At 37.5% G+C, this 14,693-nt stretch overlaps 1 protein-coding gene across 1 annotated transcript; it reads left to right on the forward strand.

The window, feature by feature from the left end:
* The first annotated feature begins 9,247 nt into the window (after positions 1-9,247).
* Positions 9,248-9,751, forward strand: FERD3L (Fer3 like bHLH transcription factor). Its single transcript, XM_053553949.1, has one exon. It carries the CDS (start codon positions 9,248-9,250, stop codon positions 9,749-9,751), a length of 504 nt encoding a protein of 167 aa, XP_053409924.1.
* Positions 9,752-14,693: the final 4,942 nt, after the last annotated feature.

A 14,693-nucleotide genomic window follows, 5' to 3' on the forward strand; every position in this document is an offset into this window, starting at 1 on the left:
TTTTGGAACAAAACAATAATGAAGACACGAACTATCAGAACTCTGGCATACCACAAAGACAGTCCTAAGAGGAAAATTTACAGTGTTGCAAGCCTTCCTCAAGAGAACGGAAAGAGAGGAAGTCAATAACTTAATGGGATATCTCAAGCAACTGAAAAAGGAAGAACTTTCCAACCCTAAACCCAGCAGAAGAAAAGAAATAACTAAAATTAGAGCAGAACTAAATGAAATTGAAAGCAAAAGAATCATACAACAGATCAACCAATCAAAGAGTTGGTTTTTTGAAAAGGTCAATAAAATAGATAAACCTTTGGCTAACCTAACTGGAAGTGGAAGAGTAAAATCCCTAATTTCATCAATCAGAAATGATAAAGATAACAACAAATAACAACAGACTCCTAAGATTCAACAAATCCTTAATGAATACTATATAAAACTGTACTCTCAGAAATATGAAAATCTGAAAGAAATAGATCAATACTTGGAAACATGTCAACCTCCTATACTTAGCCAGAAAGAAGCGGAAATGTTGAACAAGCCTATATCAAGTTCTGAAATAGCATCAACTATAAGAAATATCCCCAAAAAGAAAAGCATAGGACCAGATGGCTTCACATCAGAATTCTACCAAACCTTTAAAGAGGAATTAGTACCTATATCACTTAATCTTTTCCAAAATATAGAAAAAGAAGGGATACTTCCCAACACATTCTATGAAGCAAATATCACCCTGATCCCCAAACCAGGAAAAGACACAACAAGAAAAGAAAATTATAGACCAATATCTCTAATGAATATTGATGCAAAAATATTCAATAAGATCCTAGCAAACAGAATCCAACAACACATCAAACAAATTATACAGCACGACCAGCTGGGTTTCATCCCAGGGTCCCAGGGATGGTTCAATATACATAAATCCATAAATATAATACATCACATAAACAAATTAAAAAACAAAGACCATATGATTCTCTCAATTGATGCAGAAAAAGCTTTTGACAATATCCAGCATCCTTTCTTGATCAGAACACTTAAGAAAATAGGTATAAAAGGAATATTTCTTAAACTGATAGAGGCCATCTACATAAAAACCACAGCCAATATCATATTGAAGGGAGTAAAATTGAAATCATTTCCACTCAGATCAGGAAGCAGGCAAGGATGCCCACTGTGTCCACTGCTTTTTAACATTGTAATGGAAGTCTTAGCCACTGCAATCAGGCAAGAGAAGGCAATCAAGGGGATCCAAATAGGACCAGAGGAGATCAAATAGTCACTCTTCGCAGATGATACGATTATATATCTGGAAAACTCCAGGAAATCAACTACAAAACTCCTAGAAGTAAACAAGGAATATAGTAATGTCTCAGGATATAAAATTAACACTCATAAATCTGTAACCTTTATATATACCAGCAATAATCAAGGGGAAAAAACAATCATGGACTCTATTCCCTTTACAATAGTCACAAAGAAGATGAAATATCTGGGAGTGTATCTAACTAAGGATGTGAAAGATCTATATAAAGAGAACTATGAAACTCTGAGAAAAGAAATAGCTGAAGATGTTAACAAATGGAAAAATATGCCATGTTCATGGCTGGGAAGAAATCAGCATTGTTAAAATGTCTATACTACATAAAGCAATCTACAGATTTAATGTGATCCCTATTAAAGCACCTCTGTCATACTTTAAAGACTGGAAAAATTAGTACTTTGTTTTGTATGGAAACAGAAAAAAACTCAAATAGCAGACAAAAAACCACAAGACATTACTCAGAAATAAAAACAAATCGGGAGGAATCACGTTTCCAGACTTCAGACTATACTATAAATCGATAGTGATCAGAACAGCATGGTACTGGCACAAAAATAGAGAGGTAGATGTATGCAACAGAATTGAAGACCAAGAGGTGAACCCAGACACTTATCATCATTTGATTTTTGATAAGCCTATTAAAAATATAAATTGGGGGAAAGATTTCCTATTCAATAAATGGTGCTGGATGAATTGGCTGGTGACCTGTAAAAGACAGAAACTTGACCCACACCTTTCTCCTCTAACAAAAATTGACTCCTGGTTAAAGGACTTAAACTTAAGACATGAAACTACAAATATTCTTAGAGAGAGTGCAGGGGAAATACTTGAAAAACTTGGCCTGGGAGAATACTTTATGAGGAATACACCCTGGGCAATTGTATCAACATCAAAAATACATTACTGGGATCTGATCAAATTAAAAAGTTTCTGCACTGCCAAGAACACACTAAGTAAAGCAAATAGACAGCCCTCAGAACGGGAGAGGATTTTTGCAAGTTATACTACCGACAAAGGTCTAATAACCAGAATCCACAGACAACTCAAACTTATTACTAAGCAAAAAAAAAGTGATCCCATTTCATTGTGGGCAAGAGACATGAACAGAAGCTTCTCTGAAGAAGACAGGCACATGGTCTACAGACACATGAAAAAATGCTCATCATCTTTAATGATAAGAGAAATGCAAACCAAAACTACTCTGAGATACCATCTAACTCCAGTAAGAGTAGCCCACATCACAAAATCCCCAAACTACAGATGTTAGCATGGATGTGGAGAAAAGGAAACACTTCTGCACTGCTTGTGGGAATGCAAGCTAGTGTGTTCCTTTTGGAAGGAAGTTTGGAGAATACTCAGGGATTTAAATGTAGACCTGTCGTTTGATCCTGCAATTTCTCTTCTAGGTGTATATCCAAAGGACCCAAAATCATTTGACAATAAATATATTTGCACCAGATTGTTCATTGCAGCTCAATTCATAATTGCCAAGTCATGGAAGAAGCCCAAGTGCCTATTGACCCATAAATGGATTAGTAAATTGTAGTATATGTATACCATGGAATACTATGCAGCACTTTAAAAAATGGAGACTTTACCTCTTTTATGTTTACATAGATGGAGCTGGAAAATATTCTTTTTAGCAAAGTATCTCAGGAATGGAATAAAAAAACATGCAATGTATTCAGTACTACTATGAAACCAATTTATAATCACTCACACTTGCATATGAAAAATGAAACACAACTTTAGCCTAGGATAAAGGAGGGAAAGTGAGGGAAAGGGGAGGGGTGGGGTAGGTTGATAGAGGGAGCTTAGTAGGGGGACCACATCTATGGAGCACAATGCAAGTATAAGTTGGATCTATCATGTGTAGAACACAAATGTCTTAATGCTGTAATTGGGTAAATGAGGTGAAAGCTGTGTTGATTAGTAGGATGTAAGCACTCCTATTTGTACAAATAATCAACACATCAAATCCTATAATGGCATAAATGTTTTTATGGTCTATGTAAAAATGACTTAATAAAAAAAATTTTTTTAAAGATAAAAAATTAAAAGGTTCCAGTGGATAAAGATAAAACAACTAAATCTAGACCAGCCCTTCTATTACCCATACCATACAAAAATCACTTCTAGGTTGGTTATATTCTAAATACAAGAGAGAAAAGCTTTTAGAAGAAAGAATTAAAAAAAAAAAAAAGCAAAACTTCATGACTTTAAAGTAGGTTATGATTTCTTATACAGGACATAAATAACATTAAGATGTTTTTAAAAACGATAATTTGAACTACATTAAAAATAAGAACTTCTTTCATCTCAAGACACTATTAAAGGAATCACTTTCTTATTTCAAAGCTACAGTAATCAAAACAGTGTGGTACTGGCATAAAGACAGGCAAATAGACCATTGGAATAAAACAGAAAGCCTAGAAATAAACCCTCACATGTGTGGTCAAATTATTTTTGACAAGATTGCCAAGACCATTCAGTACAGAAAAGATAGTTTTTAAAACAATGGGGCTGGGAAAACTGAATTCACTTGCAGGATAATAAGGCAGAAACTTTACAACATAGGATTTCACTTCATTTCTTAGATCTAACACCAAAGGCACAGGGAACAAAAGAGAAAATGGACAAATTGGACTTCATGAAATTTTAAAAGTTTTGTGCATCAAAAGACACCATCAACAGAGTAAAATGGCAAATTACAGAATGAGAAAAAATATTTGCAAATCATATATCTGATGAGGGATTGATATCCAGAATACAGAAAGAACGCCTTTCATTTAAATGTGCATAGAAAAACAATGATTATTTTTTGCAGAATGCTTTTCAGATGCATACCATGTTCCAATAGGCACAGTAAATAGGCTAAACCAGAGAAACTTTTTATACAACAAAGTTCTTTGAAAAAAAGAAACAACAATACTTAAACCTGGATACACACTCAAAAGAATTGAAACCATGGTCTGGAAGTATTTGTATACCAATGTTCATAGCTGCATTATTTAAATAGCTAAAATAAGAGAGTAACTCTAGGGTCCATCAAGAGATGAATGGATAAACAAAATGTGCATACATATACAACGGGATATTATTCAGTCTTAAAAAGATACATGCTATAACATGGATGCTCTTCAGGACATCATGCCAAGTGAAATAAGGCAGTCACAAAAAGACAAATATTGCACTATGTTAATTAAAAGTAGTCAAATTTATACAAACAGAGAGAAGAATGGTGGTTGCCCGGGGCTGGAGGGGGAAGAGTAGAGAGTTATTGTTTAATTAATATAAAGTTTCCATTTTACAAGATAAAGAGTTCTGAAGATGGATGGCAGGGATGGTTGCACAACATTATAAATATATTTAATACCACTGAATTGCAGACTTAAAAATAGCTAAAGTGGTAAATTTTATTTTACATGTACTTTACCACCATAAAAATTGGGTGAAAGTATAAATGAATATTTTAAATATAACATGCAGAGAATGAAAAGGGAAGTGACAGATTTTGGATAAGATATTTGCAATACATACATATATCTGACATAGGACTCAAATCCAGAATATTTATACAAATCAATTTTTTAAAATTAGAAAAATCAGAAAAACAGTTAAACACTTTACTAAGGAGCCAGTACCTAATTAGCCAATAAGAAATCATGTTCAACTTCATGTGTCATCAAAGAAATGCAAATTAAAACTGCTATGCAATGCCTATACACATCTTCAGGATAGATTAAATTAAAAAGATAGAAAATGGCAAGTATTTACAAGAATGTGAAGAAACTAGAATTCCAATACATCATCTAATGACAGTGTGAATTTTTACAAGCATTCTGGAAAACAATTTAATGATAACCACTAAAGCTGAATATACACATACCCTATTCCAGTTCTAGGCATATCCTGAGCAGGGATTAATAAATGTGCTCAACAAAGAGAATTATATGCATGAATCTCATAAATAAAATGTTGAGTGAAAGATGTAAAAGAGTAAAAAGAGTGTGATTTATTTTTACATAATGTTCAAAAATTGGCAAAATCAATCTCAGAAGTCAGATAATGACTCCTGGAGGACTGGTGAGTGAGTGGATATGGCACAATGGGCACAAGGTTGGCAGGGCAGGCCTTCCAGTCCTCTAGGATGCTTGTAATGTTCTGCTTCCAGATTTGAATGCTGGCTAGATGGGGGTATTTGTTTTGTGCAATATTCTCAAGCTACACACTTAAAATTGCATCTACATTATTTCAAACTTCAATGAAGCATTCTACTTCTTGTTTTGGCACTTGGTTTCATGGGTATATTCACATTATGAAAAGTCACGAAGCTGCACATATACAATTTTAAGTATATGTACTAAACTTCCAAAGGTTTACCTAAAATATAAAATGAAACAATAAAAGAGATGGATATATTCTTTTGTCTCCAACATCAGCCATGGCTGCAGGTATACATAATTTGAAATTTACTAGGAAGAGAATATAAGTCCTTTCTCCATGTCAGCAGAAGGAGTATTTCTTAGGCCTTTCTCCTGGGAAGCATAATATACCTTTATCATACTTCTATCATTTGCCCTAAAAGTACACAATGTTTTGATAAAAAAAAAAAAAAACAAGGGAAATAGCCTGAAAAAGGGAGGAAAAGTAAGGTTTTAAAAACTCAAGAAAGTTAGGTATTTGCTTTACTCCCTGGATACTATTTTATCTACTTTATCTCCTTACCACTCTTAATCGCAACCTTCAGTCAGGCCTTTTTTAGAATGGTTGCTGAAATTATTCTCAGTTATTTGTGCTTTTTGTTTTGATTCTGAACATAATAGTATAAATATAATATTTAGAGTTTAATAGGGATGGCCAATAGAAATAAAGTAGATAATCAAACAAGCAAACCTGACGATTATTTTATGATCATCTCTTGAAACAGTTTAAGCAAAATTTGTGGAGTGTTTATCAAATTCTTTATAAAAACCTCCATATAGGTCACTGAATAATTGTAGGGCTAAAATCCAAAGGAATCAAGGTTGAATTTAGCGTCCTCTAATCCTCAGTTGAATTCTTTAAAAATGTTTTTTTCTAAATTTTCCAGTCTAGAAATGAAAATAATTGGTTCCTTACGGTAAGATGAGCTCTTTTAAATCACTTAGTACCTCATAAATTTAGAATCTTATAAGATAAACTAAAATTACTGTGGTATAAAGAAATGTTTATCTTGGCATTTTTGATAAGATAAAGAAGAAGGCATCTTTAAATTATCACTAGAGGTGTACTTGTTAAGACACCTTTTAATTTTTAATATTTTAACACTAATATTTCAACTCAATCCTGGTGCTGGTTCCATTAATATTGCTACAGTTTCCTTTGTGATATAAATGTTGAAATACTCATTCTCTTGGCTAAAATCACATACTTTGGGTATGATAAAATTGTTTCTTTAGAGTCACATGAGAGTTTCTGTCCCCCATTTTGTGAAACTTGAAACTTGAATATCAACCACATTTTCGTTCATTAAGCATCATTAAGTATTTTGGTGTGGTACAAGATTCTACCTCGACTACGGTATTTAATCCACTTGCATATAGATTTCAAAGGGGGAAAAGTCACCAAGAAACATATAACATAATTTTAAAATCTACTACAAAATTTGCCCAAGTGTTTTAACACACTAAGTTAAATAGAAGTTAGACAGCATGTCACTGCTTATCAAAACAAAATCATTTCTCCCATTTACTCGTTCCTTAGCCACTGTCGACATTCCTATTCATTTTTATTTTTCAGTCTTCCCTTTGCGACATGTTTAGTTAAAATAAAATGATTATAACCAAAGGTCTAATGCTCATTAACATCTTTCAGGAACACAAAGTTCATTTCTTCTCTGCCTGAGTTGTCACAATAAGTTGAAAAATGAACAGTAAACACACACAAAAGAAGAAAAAACATGTTAAAGAAGAAAAGATCCATCGAGGGAGTCTCCAGATACTAATGGGTTAAAAGAAGAAAGATTCAAGATTATACAGTTTAGATACACAGTGGGAGTCTAGGAAGAAGGAAAGAATTGGCCTTACCTGTTAGAAATAGCCGGTTTCTGGGAGCTGTCCAATGTACTGAGGGTACTGTCATAGCCACAATGTACCCCATTTAATAGGGATTGATGTCAAGGTTCTCTTTTGAAGTAGAATGCCTTTATACTCACATGTTCAGTCTATTTCTTCCAATCTACCTTTAAAATATTTTCTAATACCTTTAAAATATTTTCTTTAAAACATATTAGAAAATATTGCCCCACCAGATCTTTTAAACAATCTACTGAGTAAATATAATTAGCAGCAAAGAAAAAGAACTCCTTTTATTAAAACGTTACAGATAATATAAAATCAGTGAAATTTTATTTGTTAAGTCAAATTTAAAATCTGTCTTATTTCAAAAAAAGATCTAAAGATAAGCCAGGTGCAGTGGCTCATGCCTGTAATCCTAGAACTCTGGGAGGCAGAGGAGGGTGGATTGCTTGAGGTCAGGAGTTGCCAGGTCTCAGCCTGAGCAAGAGAGAGACCCCCGTTGTCTATTAAAAATAGAAAAATTAGCTGAGTGATGTGGCGGCCACGTGTACTTGGCAAGCTGAGGCAAGAGGGTCGCTAGAGCCCAAGAGTTTGCGGTTGCTGAGAGCTATGATCATTGGCACGCAACCTCAGGGCGACAGAGTGAAAGTCTGTCAAACAAACAAAACCTAAAGATAATCCAAAATCATCCTAAACTAGAATTGAATGATATACAGTTTCTGCTCTTAAATCCTACTGTAGTATAAATCAGTGAGGGAAAGAAGCCAGATAGAAGTGTCAGAATTTTTCTTTGTTCACAAATACTTGAGCAATTTTAAAATCCAAAGACTCCTCAGCAGAGGGTAGACTGCTGGACCCTTTCGTTTATCAAGGATAAATCGCAATTTTGAATGGAAATTGAAGCGTTTTTTGGGGGGGGTGGGGGTTACCTTTTCTCCAGGCTGGAAAGTTCACAACAAAGTCCACGTGTAGAAAATGTTCTAAGCTTCGATTTTTCATTTTATCGCTCTTATAACTTTTTCTCTGGAATAAAATTCTCTATTTTACATAAGTAGGTGATAAGGATAAGAAAAGGAGAGTCAAGTATCTCAATTGTTAGGCTGATTGCACCCAAACAGACTTTAGAAGTGTGGTTTGTGACTCGGCAGGAGAGCTGTTTGAGATGGCCTGGAAGGAAAGAGAAAGCGGCTTCCAACAGCGACCCTGGGGAATGCGCTCCTCGCCCCGCCGCCATGCTTACTTAAGCTAATGGAAGGTCTTGCCTTTCAGCAGCCGCTGCACTAGGATACCGGACAAACAGATCCCCTCGACCCCTGGCAGGCAGGGCCCCTCTTCAGGACATCATTAAAAGCACATGCACTTGCTTCACATCCATTGGCAGCTAGTGGCAAGATTCAAGACTCCTACCCCGAAGCCAAGGAGAAACCCTTGTGGTGGAAAACATCCTGGCTTTGAAACTCCAAGTCTGAATTAAAGCCCTCCATGAGATAAGGACCCTGAAGAACATTAGCTGGCTGCGGGGGTGAGGAGAGACACAAAAAGCACAGCAGGTAAAAGCTGGGGGTGCTGCCAAGAAGGAACTGTCCCGGGTGGCGCAGAGAAAAGGATCTCGGAAGTGGAGGCCTGTCCCTGTGGGTCTGCATGTGTGCGTAAGCCTGCCTCCTTCCATCAGCTTGGAGAGGAGGGACACTGTCTAAGCCGACCTTATCAGTGCAACTAATCCGGTGATAAACTTGGATATACATAATTAATGTCCCCTGGAGCCCCGGCGATGGTGCCCAGTCTGATTCAAGGCTGTTAAGAGTCCCGTCAGCAGGCTCGCCCCTCCCTGCGGGAAATCGATGAGACACAGGGCCAAGCCGAAGCGATGGCCGCCTACCCACAGGGCTGCGTGGATGCCACCGTGCTGGACTTCGTCGCAGACCTGTCCCTGGCCTCCCCGAGACACCCCCTCCTCTGCGACTTCAAGCCTGGTGCGCCCTTTGCGGGCCGAGCCGGAGCCCTGGCGCTGGGAGAGAGAAGACCCAGGAGGACCGCGCGGTTTGAGGAGGGGTGCCCAGAAGAAGAGGGCGAATTAGACGAAGGGGACGAGGAGGAGGAGGAGGAAGAGGAGCGCGGGAGAGGTGCCTCTCTGTTGGGCCGCCCCAAGAGGAAAAGGGTGATCACCTATGCCCAGCGCCAGGCGGCCAACATCCGCGAGAGGAAGCGCATGTTCAACCTCAACGAGGCCTTCGACCAGCTGCGGAGGAAGGTGCCCACTTTCGCTTATGAGAAGAGGCTGTCCCGGATCGAGACCCTCCGCCTAGCCATCGTCTACATCTCCTTCATGACTGAGCTCTTGGAGAGCTGTGAGAAGAAAAAATCGAGCTGAGCCAGGGTGCGAAGAAAGGCGTCTGCCCCCTCCTGCTTGCGCGCTGGACTGGGCTGTTTCAGAATCCGGCAGTGGGTGCAACTGGAAGGCAAGGAGAGGTGATGCCCCAAGACAAGTATCTGGTGCTGGGGTTCAGACTGTAAAACTACCATAACCCTCGGGAAGAGTGGCGGCTGCATAGTTAATATGGATGACCTGGAGTCAGAGTCAGGGCGAGAGAGGCAAGTTAGAACTAGCAGACTTATAGGCTGCAGCCACTGGGCTTCTGCCGCCCGGGTCGGTGGGAAGCCCATCCTCTCCTCACAGGGCAGGAGGCAGGATTTAGACCTGCTGTAGCGTTCAATCTCTCTTCCTTACTTTTTTTTTTCTTTCTGTAATAGAAATAATAGAGTACAAATTCTTACCTTTTTTTTTTAACCCTGTCGTCAGGCCGCCAGGCCGCACCTTCCTCAGCAGGGGCTCCAGCCCGCGCCGATGGGTAGGGGCAGCTGCGGACCTCAGGGAGAGCTGCGGGACTGCGGGCTTTCTGATAGGCTGAGAGACTCCCTATCTGCAGTCTCGTCCCACACAGGGAGAAGGAAATGTCCAAGGAAGAAAGTCCAGGGGATCTTATAAAAAAGTGAGAACTCTGAGAAAGGGGCATTATTTCTACCTTGATCTCTAACTCCCCTCCGGTTCTCTCTTCCCTGGCGCGCGCGGGTACCCTGTCTATCTCTCTCTGTCCTCCTAGATCTCGGAGGGACCAAAGCTGTCGTCCCAGGCCCATGTTGGGGGTTATAGTGCTTCAGGTCGAGTGCAGATCCGCGCTTAGTCCCCAGTGTCAAAATCAACAACAGGCTAGAGCGAGGGGCCGAGAGGCAGGGGCCAAACGTTCTGGGCCCTCCTGGACCTGCCGGGGACCTTGGACAGCCCGGGACTTTGCAGCCGCTGGCGCTACCATTGAACTCCTGGGGGTGCGCTTTAAATTTTTTAGCTATAGAGAAAACAGCTTTCTTTCTTTTTCATTTTTTTTTTAAATTAATCTGGGGGTACCTACAATTAGGTTACATTCCGATTGAGACTGTAAGGCACAGTCCGCCTTGCAGTTGAGTCCTTCACCCAGAAGTGTGCCATATACCCCCACACCCTTAGGTGGCATGTTACTGAACCCCCTCTCCACTTGACAGCTTTCATTCTAATGCCATCTAAGGACTACAAAGGGAGGCAAAGGTCAAGAGAAGATGCCTTCTAACACTGCAAAAAGCCTGCTAGGAGGACGAGGTTGAAGTGGGTCCAGGATGAGAAGCTGCCTCCAGTTTGTACCCTCTGCTATTCCACAATTCCTCCTTCTCTGCGACTGATACCTGAATTGGGGTCGTTAGCATTCAGTATGTGAGAAGAACTTGAATGAAAAGGCTTATGTAAAGGTAAAGACCTAAAGGATAATCCCCAGTGATTATTCCAACACTTTATTTTGCCCCTGGTTATACACTGATATCCTCAGGGCATGTGAACACACCATGTTCCTAATCAAGTTTTTAGAAAAAGTATTATTTTTTATACATATCCTTAGAAAGTTTAGAAAACAAATGTTCAAAGGAAGAGAAAAAAATTAAATCACCCCACATTACCATACTGTTAGCATTTTAATCTATTTCCTTCTGGTCTTTTTTCTATGCAGTCGTAAATTCAACATGTTTAATAAATTTGGGACACTTTTAGATACTGGTTTCTTTTCATTTAGCACTATAGAATGAGCACTTTTATCTTTAATTATTCAAACTCAATTTTGATTATTATATTTTATTTGTTATATTGTGGTATTACAACTTAACCCCACCCAATCCTTCAGAGGTGGGTAGCTAAGATATATTTCTGTTTTGAAAAATAAATGATGCTTTGAAGAGAGTTCTCATTGATTTCCTGATGTTAGATACCTAGAAATGAAGTCTCTGGATAAAATGCACATTTAAATGTGTGCATACAAAGGGCCAGATTTCCTTCTTGGTACGTTCTGCCAGTTCACACTTCTTCCCAGGGGATTTCGTGTTGCAGAATTGGCCTGTCTTCTAGAGCCTTCATGCTACTTTGAACATTTAAAACTTTTCTTCGTTCTCCTTTCCATAGGAATTGATGAATTCTAAAATGAACCCCTACTCCCAAGATGCTTTCTTATTTTGACTGTGCCTTTTCACCAAAATTTTTCCCACCTCTGCTATAAGAACATTAGGATAAACAGCTAAGGATAAATGTAAACAGCTAAGATCAAACAACAACAAAACCAGTGTTTTTTTCTTATCCCCTAGCACTTCTATTAAAAACAAATGAGACTAGAACAGTGACATCTACATCAGTTACATAAAGTAAAATTTCTCACATTTCTCTCTTTTTCTCTTTTTTTTTCCTAGACAACGTAGTGGTTACTTAGACTGGCATATCTGTATTTTTTAAGATAAATTTAAAATTACTCATTTTGATACATGAAAGAAAAACAGCTAATTGTTTGTCAACACATCATCATATTTTGTTTCCCACCTCTGTATTAGATGCTAGTGGCTCCATCAGTCACTTATGTTTATATATTCAATTATTCATTCATCCAATCAAAATATGTGTTGACTTTTCACAGATAGTGTGGATGGGTTGAAAATTGACACTGCTTTCAGCAGCTCTCTTCCTTCTTCCAAATCAAGTTCTCCTGGAAATGAAATACCATTTTTTAAAAATCTGTGGGGGTCGAATAAATATTAATGAAAAGAAAACATGGCTCAAATCTAGGGGTCCTTAATATTTTGTTGAAAGGACCAGTTTTGAAAACCAAAAATGAAACAAAACTTTGTAGATTAGGGACAAATCTACAATGATGTTGTAGTCAACATCATTGGGTCTTGAAGAGTAAATGTAGCCACCTACCATCTTTAACCCATTCTATGATGCTTTTAATAAGAATTTTTTTTGAGTCAGTTTCACTTTTGTCACCTTCAGTAGATTGCCGCGGCATCACAGGTCACAGTAACATCAAACTCTTGAGTTCAGGTGATCCTCCTGCCTCAGCCTCCCAAGTAGCTGGGACTACAAGCACCTGCCACAACGCTCACTATTTTTGTTTGTTTGTTTAGCAGGCCCAGGTTGGATTCAAACCCACTGGCCCTGGTGCTGTGCATGTGGTCAGCGCCCTAACCACTGAGCTGTGGGCGCCCCCATATAATATTTTCATAGTGAGTACCTTACACCTCTTCAATATAGCAAATAATACCTAAATAAGTTCTAAATGAAAAGTTATTTCATTATAAGAAAAATTATATCCATCATTTTTAAAACTACCACAGTTTATAAATGTTTTTCTCTTTGTAAGTTCTTGCATATTTAAACGCTGTCCCAAAATGAATAGAATAATTTGAAGCCAAATAAGAATCAGAGACTAAGAGAGGACTGACTTTTCTTTACACCAGATTATTCCTAGAGATAAGACAAAACATATCCTGAACTTAAGTCCAGTGTACCTCTATATTATGGTACCCACTTTTCTAAGCAATGTTTTAGTTTTAATTTAGTTTTACCCATGTTAGATCCATAAAATCAGTATATTTTTTTTTTATTATTTTTTTTTTTTTTAATAATTTTTTTTTTTTTTTTTTATTGTTGGGGATTCATTGAGGGTACAATAAGTCAGTTACACTGATTGCAATTGTTAGGTAAAGTCCCTCTTGCAATCATGTCTTGCCCCCATAAAGTGTGACACACACTAAGGCCCCACCCTCCTCCCTCCATCCCTCTTTAGTATATTTTTAATACAAGCTTTTCCCCAAATATAACACAAAATATTAAAATTGTTTTACTCTTTATTTCCTTCTAAACTAACATTGATAGAAATATGAATGAATATTGGCTTTTTAATAACTTCTACCAGCCCTAAATTTCTGATGGTATCAGTTACTTCTGGAAAATTATAATTGGTTTTTCAAATCTTAAAATTACTTGGACACTTAGAATCTAAAAACCGTTTTAAATGTTGCTTGGAGGCAATTTATGTATAAATTCTTTAGCTTTTTGGTCAAGCTAAGTTCTGAATAACTATCAGATTACCATTAATATTCAGTCATATAAACCATAAAAAGATCTAAATGAAATCATATTTGAAAGACGTAATTAATCTTTCTAAAGAATGCAAAAATAATCAGAAACCTTTGCCATCAACAGGGAGCCAGTGAAGTAGATCATCTTTTACAGTTAGTTGTCCAATGTGAAAGCACATTTGCACATTGGCGAAATTAATGATGGAAACTGAGCCTCAAATTCTGCTAATAGCATAATTCCCACATGAACATGCAATCAAGACCCTTAGATTGGTGTTTATTATCACATTTGTCAGCATCTCCCTTATCGAAACACTCTTGTGGAAGGTTTATAACATACCTATAAAAATTCTCAGATGAAACTCAATCAGTGAGATTTTAGGGTAACTGTTTTTTCTTAATTACAAATCTTCAAAGACAGCTTCAAAGGTAATGAACCCACAAATACATTTTCAGGTACAACTCCAAAACATACCTGTAACTCTAAAAAGCAAGAGAATCCATTTAAGATAAACCATAAATTATTAATATTTTATTTTTGTCAAAAAAAAGAGCTAACAAGTTAATACTGAATTTTAAGTACTAACTTGACTTTGTAGAGGGTGATATCATTTCATGAACTTATATTTTAAACGTTTTTGGAAAATTGGTGAAGTTTTGCTATATATCATTAACTTGGCACAAGTTCACTCAAAGGTTCCTGAACTTTGCCAACATTTTGGGTGAAGTTGGGCCCAATTTCTGGTCAGCACCCTCTCTTCCTGTGAATACTGGACTAAAAAAAGATTACAAAACAAGAGTCAGCAGTTCTGACCATTTTGTTTTGACTTTGGGGTTTCTTTGAATCCGAAGCTTAAAACCAAACCTGGCGGAGGAGGAGAAGGCAA

Source organism: Nycticebus coucang, chromosome 11 (genome assembly GCF_027406575.1).
Source record: "Nycticebus coucang isolate mNycCou1 chromosome 11, mNycCou1.pri, whole genome shotgun sequence".
NCBI classification, from domain to species: Eukaryota; Metazoa; Chordata; class Mammalia; order Primates; family Lorisidae; genus Nycticebus; species Nycticebus coucang.

Coding starts and splice junctions, on each gene's coding strand:
- FERD3L (XM_053553949.1), top strand. CDS start 9,248: ATGGCCGCCTACCCACAGGGCTGCGTGGATGCCACCGTGCTGGACTTC.